This window comes from Erigeron canadensis, chromosome 2 (genome assembly GCF_010389155.1).
Source record: "Erigeron canadensis isolate Cc75 chromosome 2, C_canadensis_v1, whole genome shotgun sequence".
NCBI classification, from domain to species: domain Eukaryota; kingdom Viridiplantae; phylum Streptophyta; class Magnoliopsida; order Asterales; family Asteraceae; genus Erigeron; species Erigeron canadensis.
In genome coordinates this window covers 34,490,960-34,504,824 of record NC_057762.1, presented here as the reverse complement: position 1 = coordinate 34,504,824, position 13,865 = coordinate 34,490,960, and the positions used below count along the sequence as shown (strand labels likewise).

The window sequence follows — 13,865 nt, the reverse complement described above, 5'->3', positions numbered from 1 at the left end:
CTATGATCGCTATATCTTAGTTTTTAAATAAATAAAATAATAATATAATAAAGAGGGCCGAAAGTGATAGAACTTAGATGGGCCTACTAATTCAGCCTACGCATAATAGGCTTGGGTTAATGACTTGATGGGCCAGTTAGATGTACAATTCCTTTTTTTCGTGAACATTATTTGGTGCCATGTATCTTTGAGGAATTGAGGGAACTTCAAAGTTCAAACATTGTCCAGGAACTTTTCACTTGCTTCTTGGCTAGTTTATTGGATTATTGTAGACTGGTTATTTTAACGTTTTGCCTGTTTCGTTTTGAGTCATTATGGTAGTTTTCTTACCAGATTTTGATGTATATATCGTTTGGTGATGTTATTCTTTTCAAACTCTTCTAATCTTACATAAAGTCAGTTATTAAAGAAACTTCTATATTGGCATTGGTTAACCTAAGTATAAACCAAATCTTTTAAAATAAAATTTGATGAATAGTAAAATTACCTGTTTTTTACATAATATAAATTGAAATGGATGGTCACCATGCATTAGATAATTTAACAATAGTCAAACTCAAATTAAAAATAATTGATAAATCAACATTTACTTTAAAAAGTGTTTTAACAATTGAGATAACTAAGACATTATTTATCTCAATTATAACATTGTAGTATAGATTAATGGTCATATGATGTTAGTGTGTTTGTAGTTGTAGTTTCATAAAAATTTGAGGTATGTCTCTCTGAAGCCATATGCCTAACCTAAGTCACCAACTTTGCAGATATTTGCAACTAAAAACCCTATAGTTCAACTTGAAAATACACATATTATGTGTTAGTAAAGTAGCGTGGTTCCTTTTACTCACAACTAGATGCGTACTTATGTGATGTGACCACGACAATATAAAACGTGCTAGGTATTATGACGATGTTAATTTCAAACTAAAAACTTGTGTAAGAAACAGATTACATAGTAGTCGTACAATGTATATAAAATAACTTTACGATGAATTTCTAGGTATTGTGGCCCATCTTATAATCAATGTGATCCCTGCAACCCACAATGAAGGATGGTGTCTTTATTTGGATGGATATGTATTCGTGAAACTTACGTTTATGAACAATGTGGATAATGCCTTTTTTATTAAACAAATTACAAACAAAATATAAATTATCATAAATAAAAGCATCTATACAAGTTGCAAAACATATACACAAAAGAATATATAATAAGACAAGATTGATTAGTTTGTGATCGAAATGAATGATGTTGATTGTCACTTGTCTTACAATTCGATAAGGCGTCAATCTATGCTTGATTGCGTGAAATATATTATATATTTGAAAATATTAAAGGCACCCTGAGTGGGGGTTTGATTTATCAATGGTATCCCCAAACCTGCAAGGAACACGCCACCGATAAGCATTTAAGGTTGGATGGCAATTTGACGGTTTGATAACCTGGTGACGATTAATGGAGAGAGGGTGTTTCAAACGGTTATATGTCCGTTTAAAAAAATCCGTCTGTTACTCAGTTTAAATAAAAAATATCACTTTCTTCTATAATTTACACACTTTTAACCCAAGTAAAACATAGTCATTTCTACTATGTTACGTACTTCTTTCACAACCAAATCTACCACTTCATTACCAACTCATGTTGGAATAAACATGATTCGATTTGAGTGATAAAACATCTCCAATCGTCTTGTGGAACCTGTAAGAGTATAAAACATAATTGCTATTGATTTCGGGTTCCCATAACAAGGTGATTGAGTAATAATGGGATGAGTAATTCGGCTGGAACATGACGCACGAATTTAGAGAGGAGAGACACACGAAAATTAGGGTATTATGTGTGTTGGGATTAACCTTAACTTAGGGTTAATTACCCTCTATTTATAATAAGAGTAATTACACATTCAACCCTTTAGTATTTACACATTCAACCCTTTTGGTGTTTAATGTGTGTACCATTCGTCCTCTTAGTTACATTACAATCACCTAATGGGAAACCTTATACTACGTTTCTAAGAGTAAATACGCCCATCATATATTTACTAGACATAAGGATTTCAGTTATCGTCAATTATCATATCAGGAATGATACATGATCAGTGACGGTTATACTAACGTGGTTCCAACAACTCATAGATTCAAGAAAACCAAAAATGGATGCAAGCGGATCTGAAATTCAAGAACGGGGAACTCGAAATCATGTCGTTTGCCCAATGCCTTAACCCGTTTACTATAGTCCCCAGCCACCGATCCGTCAACCTTACTACCCTCATCCGAATTCTTAACCGGGTATAAATTTTGCATTTATGTAACTTCTTTTAACATAATGGTAAAAAAAAAAAGAAAAAAAGAAATGGAGTAAATACTGTGGGATCTCCGCCACAGTTAAATATACCGTATACGGGGAAGATAACTAAAAAGTTGCCCATATTATCTGTCTAACATCTTCATCGAAGAAGACAGTCTTGTCTGATAATAATGGCCTCAATTGCTCCGACGCTTCTAGACCACCACCGCCTATCCTCATCCCTTTCTCATCAGTTCCACCGTTCAACCACCGCCTTATTCCTCCGTCAGCTTCCATGTCTAATCTCATCCCCTCCCTCACTTCTCTCCACACACTCCTCCTTTTCTTCTTCTTCTTCTTCCACTTTGACTTTACCGCCTAGAAGACCCAATTTCATCATCTCAGCATCAGCTACCTTGACCAGTAATTCCGTACCGGTAACACCTTTTATCCCAATTTTCTTTTTCAATTAAATATATGAAATATTTTTATTCGTTCAGGCATTTCGCCAAACACTTTGTGTGCAGTAGCTATAGATAGATATAGATACAGTATATTGTACTGACAGAAGAAGCAATTTAAACGAAACCACTGGATAGATAGATTCAAAGAAACCACAGATATCAATTTAACATAAAACTCTGATTACAAAATTTTGATAAAAAGAAGATATAGGATGAGTAGAGTTAGTCAACGTTCCGTCTGTATGTCATGGCTTATTTTGTAGGAAATAATATTTCGTATAAATATGTTTAGTTTTTCTATATACGGACGTATCACTAAATGACGGTTTTACCTTGGGGGCAGTGGGGGCAACTGCCCCCATTCCAATTTTGGTACAATGTAATTTTTAGAGGTATATTCGAAATATATATAAATAGAAAATACATACAAATGAATACAAATAAATGTCACGGTAGTTGTCATAAGTTTCTTCTTTGAAAGTACGTTACTTATGTTGGAAACATTAGTTTTGAGATAAAGTTTCTATAGATAGAGTAAAAATCTTGAGTTGTTTTGTTTTTTAATAGAGTTGAAAAAGAGAGGTTTAACAATGGTGGATTCTCCCAAGTTAGAGGTGACTTGAGGGGTAAAGTTAAAGGGTTCACGAAGAAAGTGTTTTCTTTGTTTGGGTAAATATACTATACTTTAATATGTATAGATGTATCTGAAAATGTTATTTTCTTTTCAAATTAGTATATAATAGTAATCACAATAGTCATGTAAAAAATATATGTACAGGCTAAATTGTATATCATTGTTCCAAAATTGCAAAGACCAATAATGTTCATGTAAAAGATAGATATTTACATAGCCGACACTCACCTATGCTAAACCCGGTATTCTCAACCCTGGTCGTTGATAATCCGACGTTAACGAAATTCTTTTAGTAGTCCATTTTTCTATTCTTGGGCCAGGGCCCATTTTTTAAAAACTTTTATCCCTAGAGATGACTCTAATAAATATAATAAACGACTTTTAAATTTGCCCCCTTACAAAAATTATTCTGGCTCCGTCCCTGAGTCTAGATAGATAGCTTATAGCTCGTTGATCCATTATCGCATAGCAAAAGCAAGTAGGTCCTTGAAGTTTGTTAGAATTAACTGACTTAGACTAAAAAATTGCTGCCTTTACAAATTATGTTCTGGGTGTTGACAAATGTTACAAGTACTTGGCTTTTTGCATCTTGAATGCTTTACCAGATGCGCTTTTTCACCCATCATTTACTTGTACAACGTAATCACTGTTTCTAAATCATGATAGGTTAAGAACTACCTTGCGAGTAGTTTTGCATCAAGAAGATGTAAATGTTTTTAATGAGTTGGGTTATACTTGCAACAAATGTATATAATATCTGGTCGTGTAGTGGTTAGTGGTTACATACCCCAGGATACATATAATGTACGGTTAAATAGTGGCATAGAGTTTTTTTTTTCTTTGGTAACTTTGACAAGTTTCATTTTTGTTTTAGCCAAGAAACGGAGTCTTGATTGTGGGTGATTTTATGACTACGAAAGATGAGTTACAAGTGGTAAAGCCCACAACAACTGTAGATGAAGGTAATGCTGTGTTAATTTAAAGCAACATTATATAGATCAAGTCGGTTTTCATCCTCTTGCTTCTAAATTGATCTTCGTCCAACAGCTCTAGAAGCTCTTGTCGCACATAGGATAACTGGGTTTCCTGTAATCGACGATGACTGGAAACTGGTAACGTCTTTTTCGCCTCTTTAATTCATAATTAGAAGCGGTTACAATCCAGTTTTTAACATTCAATATAATACTGATTAGTTAACTGGTGCTTTCTACTATGAGGACTTCTCTTCTGGAACAGAAATAATATATTTTTTCATTTTGTATCAATGATGAGCATGGTATTGCACGAATTCTGCTAACATCTCCTAAGAAGTATTCAGAGGTTCATCTTTTGCTGCAGGTTGGGCTGGTTTCAGATTACGACTTATTAGCACTGGACTCTGTATCAGGTAAATCATAACTTTAGATACCAAATTAATATTGATATAGAAGATATGTGGCACCTGCTTCTTTAGATTCCAGTCCCAAAGCTGTTAATATAATTTTTCTTCTTACATTCATTTACATCTAGTTCATATTGGACTTTTTATCTGGCTTACATGGTATTGGTTAATTCGTATGTAATCTGAAGTAAGCTCAATGATTCGTTCGATTGCATAGAGTTCACTTAACCTGTAGGATACGTAGCCGGCTTTAAGTTGGTTAGTGACATCCCTTATGTTGATACAGTAGGTGGCTTCTTTGACCCATCGGCAGCTGATGTGAGATTACATGATCGGATGTAGGACTGCGAATAAGCTGATCTGAGCTCAAGTTTGGTAGCTTGACAAGCCTTCATTATGCAGGCTTGTGCTTGGCTCAAGAAGGATTCATATCCCACTTGAGACCGGCTAGTATATGTTTATTTTTGATAACCACAATTATTTTAAGCATATGTAATTAATATTTCGTTAACAAAATCTGTTTCGAATATATAAAAAAAACTTGCAGTTTTTTTGGACCATAGTTTAAAAACTTTTCTAGAAAAGTCTGAAAATAATAAATCCAACAAATATATTATGAAATTCTAATCTATATATATCTCTACATATCATTTAAGAATCTATCCACTTAATCACGGCTCTGAAAGCTTGAATATTTAACTTTTTTAAGTAATAAATATATCATGTAAGGAAACTTGTTATGTAGAAAAGTTACACAAGAAAAAACTTGACCGTAGTTCAAAACTCTTCTAGAAAAGTCTGAAAGTAATAAAATCCAACAATAAGCTGATCAAAAGAATCAAATTAAAAAAAAATCCAACAATAGCATCTTTTAAAATTTTTAATGAACATATATTTCTGCATATAAATTGAGGATCAATATGAGTTCGAGCAGAACTGTTATAAGCTCAAGCTTGGCTAGTTATATAATTCGAGCTTGAACTTGGAAAGGCTTGACTTGACCGACACCGAGCTCAAGCGGAGCTTGCGTTGCCTGATAAAAGCCTGGCTTGGTTGCAGTCCTACATCTGGTGGCTGGATTGTTACTATACACAATGTAACTACTCTAGGTACCTGCCCGTTATTACTATTTGGGATAACAACATTTATGAATGCATGAGGAACTAGAGGGACCTTTTTGGTACGGACAAAGAGTTTAAGGATTTTTTCCTGCGAAATATTGGGAAGTTGATGGGGTTTCAATGGTTTTAGCCTTATATATATATAGGGTAATACTCCAGTGAGAACAGTCTTAAAATAAGAACGGTGAGAACACATAAAAAACATCCTTTTGATGCATTAAAAGTCCATATAACTAACATAGTGCATAACTAATTATCATTATTTAAGTGTTTAACAACACATTGATCCGTCAAAATTGAAAAAATCATGTTTTTTGGTGGATGCATCATTTTGAAGAATATGCATCCAAGATGGATGCACAAAACAAAAAACATGATTTTCTTGACTTTGACAGGCCAATGTGTTGTTATACACTTAAATAATGATAATTAGTTAAGCACTATGTTAGTTTTATGGACTTTTAATGCATCAAAATGATATTTTTTAAGTGTTCTCACCGTTCTTATTTTAAGACTGTTCTTATTTGATTGCCCCCTATATATATATATAGGGGTGAGATATTTTGAGACCACCTCTTATTTTAGGACCAACTAGGACCATTGATTTTTGTACACCATCATCATCTACTACGATATACAAGACTTTTTTGTAAAAACACTAAGACTTTCCGGCGACGGGCCCACCAGAAAATCATGTATAAGTTAACTTACACATGATTTTTCTGTGGGCCCGTCGCCGGAAAGTCTTAGTGTTTTTACAAAAAAGTCTTGTATATCGTATTAGATAATGATGGTGGTGTGTAAGTTACGAAAATCAATGGTCCTTTTTTGGACTTTTTTTAGATGGTCTCAAGTTATCTTTCCCCTATATATATATATATATATATTTCAATAGTGAATGGCAATGGCATTAAGTTTAATAATTGGACTCGTATTATTCGTATATCATTTCTGGGTCTTCTCTCTTATTACCAATTGTAATTAAATGCATTCCTGGTATTGAAGCATTATGATATTTTCATTAGGTGCTACACGATCTGACACGAACATGTTCCCAGAGGTTGATAGCACCTGGAAGGTTAGTATCAACTATCTATGCTAAAGAGATGCTTGCTGAATTAGTGTTATATTGTATCTGCATTTCTCCTATTTGTTCCTGTTTTTTAAATTCCCTATAGAAAAGTGGAGGGCATTCTTTCTTTGTCGAACACTGCCTCAACCTCAGAATCTGAGTAGTTGGTTTTGATTTTAGTGTAAATGGTGTACTTGATGATGTTTTGGTTTCGGCTTCCGTTGAAAGGGTGTGTGATACAGACCCTATTGCCCGGCTGTTAGCTGGTCTGCTGGACTAATCATTTTAGGCAGCAAAAGAAAATGGGAAAAGGAAAACGGTGCAGTTTAGAGCCTAGTCAATCAGGAGCATAAGCTAAGGGGCTGAACTGTTAAGATTAGGATAACTGTTCTACATTTTAGGATTAGTAACTGCTCATTTTTATATGTAAATATCTCATTTCCTGTTCTAGTTTTCTATGTCTAGTTATATACAATTAGCAAACTTTGTTTGTTTTAGGAGAATTACTCATCTCAAATTGGGTCATCTATAATCTAACCGGAGAATTGCCCCTCTCAAATCGAGCCGACTCAATTGTGCTTGGACGTGCCAACCGTGACTAACAAGGATGTTGGCTCCACAAAGGGTGGGGTATTGTTATGATCCCACATTAGCCAAGTATGGGATTGGTTGGTGGTTTATAAGCCTAGGTGTCCTCTCCTCCTTTGAGCTAGCTTTTGGGAGTGAGTTCTTCACCTAACTTATGGCTTGATGCAAGCCTATTATGGGATGGGTTCGTATCAATTGGTATCAGAGCCGTCCCTATCTTTCGAGGTTCCAACATGAGTGGTGGTCTATGGAGTGGTGGCTTGAATCGACCCGAAAAAAAGGGGTGCCAAAGGTGACCAACATACTCGTGACCAACGAGCTCGGAGTGGTAGCCTATGAAGTGGTGGCTTGGACCTAAAAAGAAGGGTGTCAACCGTGATGAACGTAGCCATGACCAACGAGGACGTTGGCTCTTCAAAGGGTGGGGTATTGTTGCGATCCCACACCAGCCAAGTTTGGGAGTGGTTGGTGGTTTATAAGCCTAGGTGTCCCCTCCTCCTTTGAGCTAGCTTTAGGGAGTGGGTTATACACCTAGCTTATGGCTTGATGCAAGCCTATTATGGCATGGGTTCGTATTAGTGTGTAAGGATTGTTTTGTGGTTTATTTTAATTCCTTTAAGCGGTTCTCTAGGATTTGACAACGGACTCGTAAGTGGTGCTTTCAAAGACCTCGTGTTCATCCACAACGTGGATCAACCTACAAAACAAAGAAAACTGCTAAACCCACATGATTAAAGAAAATAAACTAAATTCAAAGTAAAAACTAAAAATTAAATCAAACTAACTAATGAAGCAAGTAACTTCCCTGGAGTTAAATTTTTAAGAAAAGGGTCGATTAACCTAATACTTTAGTTATTGGAAAAAGTTTTTACAACTTTCGTTGTAGGTTTGACCACTTTAAATCAAGCATTAACAAATATATGATTCAACTTATTATACCTCCTTTCGAATAGTTTACTAAATATCCATTTGATTTCTCATAGATTAAAATAACTAGCATGCATGCTAAAGTTTCAATGTATAAATTCCCAAAAAGATAGTTCTTTGCGAACTCATGGACAAATAATAGATTGTAAATTACTCAATATAATCACGTTAGTTCCTTATACTAAGCAATTCGTTTCCGGGAAAATAAGTACTTCAATAGAAACTAAAATAAGCATGGATCTTCAATTAAACATAGGTCTTGTTCAACAATAAACATGAACAATATTCTATCTAGCTAACATCATCCAAGTGGATGTTCGGGAATTTTAGCTCTCCATAATGAAAATAAAAACACAAGAAAATAAATTTAAAGAAATCATAGTGTACGCAGTTAATGAATAAACGATGGTAACAATGATGAAACTTCTTCACCCCTTTAATCTTGTGCTTAATTGCCTCGGAATATTCTTGAAAAGATGAAAAAATTGGCATTCGTAGGGAAAAAGTTTGGATTTGGTTAAGGTATGGGGTCTCTATCTGTAGGCCAAAGAACCATATAAGAACGAACTATACTTACCATATTGAGTTTGCACCCCGATCTCCTGTTTCACTTCTAGACGCGAACTACGGGTCACAGCACAATCCATGTTCTGTTTCCCTGCACTTGACTTCGTGTCTGGATCTCTATCTCAATGTTTCTTCATGAAACCTCCTCTTAAGTCTTCTAACTTCATTTAATCTTTGTTTAAAGCATATTTCTTCAAGATAACCTACAAAACACTTATGCAAACATTAAGCACCTAATTTGATATTAATACTTATTACAGTGGCAAGAATCGCATAACTAAACATGTTTTGGTATTGCATATCATTCAATTAAATTCAATTTAGTGGTGACAAATCATGGGCTGTTTTGACAGTTCCAGTACAGATCATTTTGACTGACTTTTTTTTTATTCTATCTTTTGAAATATGTTTTCATATCATTACTAAAACTATTGTATTACATTATGTATCTATATTAAAAAAAAAGGGAGAATTTCATATATATCCTATATTAACACCTTAATTACATATTTACCCAATTGTAATTATAAATTTGATATATACCCAAATTTAATTTTAGATTCTAACACATTTACCCATTTTATTATAAAATGATTGATAATCAAATTTACCTAGTCAAATTCCCTACATAATTGTGTGCAACATAAAAAGATAACAAAACAAAATGGAATGAGAATCTGAAACCATTGATTAGTCACTTCTTATCGAGATCGAATAAATCCTTTCGTTTCTTTTTGTAAGTTGTAACTTGATGAAGCACTTTAATCACTTCCTTCTCTGATGGATCCAATCATTCTTCAAAGCTCTATGGATAATTTTCAATTCCTTCAGTCGTTCCCTATTTCTCCTTTTTCTGCACTAATTGGAAAGTTAATTGAATATGTTATAAATTCATATATATGACTAACGCTTTTCACAATCTGATAAATTCTCTTTAGAAGACTTCATTTCCACCCTCATGTTGCTTTACATCATTGTCTAAACTACAAGTCATTCCCATCCATATTTTAGGAGGATACGTTAAACCTCAATTAACATTTGATGATGTAGATTTTATTAGAAATTATTTTATAATAAAATGGGTAGAAATGATGGAATCTAAATCATATTTGGTTATATATGAAATTTATAACTTTTTGGATAAATATGTAATTAAGGTGTTAATATAGGGTATATATGAAATTCTCCCGAAAAGAAATAATCTTTTGGAGGCTTTAAACATCAAAATTGCACTTTTGGCAATTTTCGACCGACTAGGTGCCTTGATCCATTTCCTTTGAAACTAATTATTATGACCCCGTTAAGGATACACAATAAACCAAGTCGACCCATTCTTACTTGAAAGTGTCATCTCATATATTCATCTTTGGGAACAGCATCTGGATTACAAGTTGTGAAATTTTTTTGCGAATGATGTTTAATCTTCCAAAACAATTTGCTTCCACTTTCTTTTCTTTACTTTTCTATATTTTTTGGTCACAAAGCTTTGATAATATACTGTATTATCTAATAGAGTTATGTAAAAGATTCCGAGGAATCATGCTGACAAAGTTAATCACTACAACAAAGCATTCCCATAAGCTAAGTGAGTAGTTAATTGCTTCTCATACTATGTCATAGCCTTCAATCATCACCTTATTTAACAAAACCCCTACTCAGTGTAGTTTCATACTTCACGTGATATACAGTTTCCACTTTAGTAATGCAAAACCAAATGATAACCCAACTATTCAGAATAATTCACCAAAGTTTGGTATAATAAGCATACTTCTCCGAGGTTCTCAGCTAGTTGACTGTCAAATCCTGGGAGGAAGTAGGTACATGCTGAAAGGTGTGGTGCAACAAGAAACGTCAAAATTTCACCCTACTTTCCAATATTGCATTCTACATTCTTCTCACAGTTCTCTTGAATTACTTTCCACAGTTGAAAACGACATCCACATTTCATGCATCCAAGTTTTCTACTAAGCTAGCACCTGCAACATTTTTAAGGGGAATTTATTACCTAATATCATTCCTTGAACGAGACTTCCGAAACTAAACATCATGTTCATGCCTTTGCGTATTGATCAAGTTTCCAAATCTTTTTGAAGATGTAAGTCTAACTTGAACCGAGTCTTCATCTCTGGTTGGTTTTTTATAGAACAGTTATTGAGGGATATCATCTGCTGCTTTAGCGAATTCCAGCTTTGACCATCTTTCCCTAAGAGTTTGGAGGATTTTTAAATCTAGGATTACTTTGTCTTCTTTTTGCGTTTCTGATCCCTGAGTTTCTAAATAATTTTCTAAACATTGCATACGATATGTGATGATCTTTATCATGCACTAATTCTTGTGTTCCTTATCTCAACTTTGCCTGTCAAAATGGCAAATTCCATATGGTTTGAAGAATCTGTCTTAAACACTGCTCTGTGGAGCATTGGTAAGAGAGAGAAGGAGATCAAATATCTTTTTAGGTACAAATTGAACCGATTGGTCATTGGATCCGTGATATTGGATTGTCACATGTTATATCATTATCATGTTACTTAGCTTTTTTTCTTTGCATGTACATACTCACTAGGATAGTATTGACATCTATCTGAAGATTTTTTTCCCGTGGGATGATGATTCTAAAACTTGCATATGAACGACCAATTTTGTAAATAACGAGACACTATAAATCTATGTTTCTACTCCCGGCATCACCCCTTCTAGAAGCCGACACATTTTCCTCTTTTTGGGGAAGTGCTTCTGTACTTGTACACCCATAGTCCCATGCCATATATGTAGCACCAGAAAGAAAAACAATGATACAAGAAATTGATGTCATGCACATGTCTATTACTAATCATATTAATACATCCACATATTAATGGGTGCGTAGACAATTAACCATTTTAGATTTAACAGTTTGTTAAGCTAGGAGTCTTCTGATAACAGATATATTGCATACCAGTTTCTGTCTAAATCTAACCTCTAACGTCATATGCAGACATTCAATGAAGTACAAAAGTTGCTCAGTAAAACCGATGGGAAGGTGGTTGGCGATTTAATGACACCTGCGCCGTTAGTAGTTCGTGAAAATACTAATCTTGAGGATGCTGCCAGGTTTCACCAACCTTCCTCTTCCATTACTTGATGCTACATTTCTCTTCCCATTCTATCATTAATGTGATCATATATAAAAATGCAAATTTCTTTTTACTCGAAATTCCAACTTATAGAAGAATTTTGTTATTTCAGATTGTTACTTGAAACTAAATATCGCCGCCTTCCAGTAGTAGATGGTGACGGAAAGCTGGTAAGATCTGTACATCTAAAAAATTTGGTTGTCATTTTGTTTCTTCTTCAATTCATTGTCAAAAATCTGACAACTGCTGCTTATACCTGTGAAGGTGGGGATTATTACAAGAGGAAACGTAGTAAGAGCTGCTCTACAAATTAAAAAGGCCAGCGAAATGCAAACATAACATTTGAAGGATGGTACACTGTCTAGCTTGGGGATCCTAATGCATGTAGCACTGAAATTAGTGGCAACAATTTTGGTAATTACCGCAAAAACTAATTCTTAAATTGTCTGTGTTATGATATTCGCATGCTTGTATATGATCTGTAGATCTGTTATAATTATTAAGTTAAATACCGAAACCATACTTGATAATAATATAAACGGAGTTCTGAATGATAAATTGTGTTTAATACAAGCAATGGATTCATTGCAACTAAAGTTGACTTTCATGCTTTGAAAAGTCAACAGCTTAATTATCAGAACACCATAATGTAGACCCTCAGTGTAGTATTATTTCAGGTTTGCTTAAATGTCCATGCCCAGTGACCTGCATGAATCACATAACCATAATACATTCACTTGTAATCCTTAAAGGACATATAAAAGGGTGTATTAAGAGTAGTAATTTCGCATCCGGATTTCACTAGTAAGCTATGTTTATGGTTATTTTTATTTTATTTTTGGAATCTATTTTGTTTTTCTATATATTTTTAATCACTTACATTTTATAGAAATCAATCATTGATAGACCTTTGACCTAGCTGTATTTAGGTTACCTTTGGCCAAGAAGTTGTGGATAAGACTTGAGATTGGTGTTTATAAATGGGTTAAGTGCCCCGGAATGTTGCTAATATGACCGAATGCTTATAGTGGGACTGGGAACCAACTATCAGCTTGGTTATTGGGTGGTGTCAACCCAACTAAATGTACAAAGTAGAAGGCAACCGGATAGTTGCTTATGTAGAGCTGGTTGAAATTCACATTGACCACAATCTTCATCCCTAATAAAATATATTTATTACCCTTTCTTTATATATGTATATATATTATATACAATTATACATATAGACTCTGATGGTGATGGTGTTTCACAAGAAGCAACAACAGGACTACCAAGTCTCTTTCTTTGTCTTTCTCTGTTCCTCTATTTATCTATTCTCTTAGATTGTTATTTTCTCAATATCCATGGCAATCCAAACCGGCGGTGGTGGCGTGTTCTCGCCGGCCATCTTCACAGTACCACCATCTCCAGCAACCAATTTCAACCACTATTTTTGATTTACAGTCATTCGTCTCAGATGGCCAACCGTATATCCATATTTTTAGGAATTTCTTTAATAGGTTATTTAGTGGTCCCACCTTTATACTGGCATCTTCTTGAAGGTTTAGCCGCCGTTCTCCGGACTTCCTCCGCTGTATCTTGTCCAACGTGTAACTGTGATTATGATTCCCTGCCGTATCTTATCCAACATGTAACTGTTATTAGGCCTTCATATGCTTGAATTTGTTATGAAGATTTGGAATATTGATTTATGTTATCTTTCGTTGTGATT

At 34.3% G+C, this 13,865-nt stretch overlaps 1 protein-coding gene across 1 annotated transcript; it reads left to right on the top strand.

Moving 5' to 3' along the window:
- The first annotated feature begins 2,402 nt into the window (after positions 1-2,402).
- Positions 2,403-12,712, top strand: LOC122587034 (CBS domain-containing protein CBSX1, chloroplastic-like). Its single transcript, XM_043759103.1, has 8 exons — positions 2,403-2,724; positions 4,260-4,347; positions 4,433-4,497; positions 4,724-4,772; positions 6,913-6,965; positions 12,016-12,131; positions 12,267-12,324; positions 12,419-12,712. The coding sequence occupies exons 1-8, from the start codon at positions 2,479-2,481 to the stop codon at positions 12,491-12,493; spliced, it is 750 nt and encodes a 249-aa protein (XP_043615038.1). The 5' UTR covers positions 2,403-2,478; the 3' UTR covers positions 12,494-12,712.
- The last annotated feature ends 1,153 nt before the right edge of the window (positions 12,713-13,865 follow it).

Excerpts from the sequence above, each read along its gene's own strand:
- LOC122587034 (XM_043759103.1), top strand. The coding sequence starts at position 2,479 with ATGGCCTCAATTGCTCCGACGCTTCTAGACCACCACCGCCTATCCTCA. Across the intron at positions 6,966-12,015 it reads AGGTTGATAGCACCTGGAAG|ACATTCAATGAAGTACAAAA; the intron begins GTTAGTATCAAC and ends CGTCATATGCAG. Across the intron at positions 12,132-12,266 it reads AATCTTGAGGATGCTGCCAG|ATTGTTACTTGAAACTAAAT; the intron begins GTTTCACCAACC and ends TTGTTATTTCAG.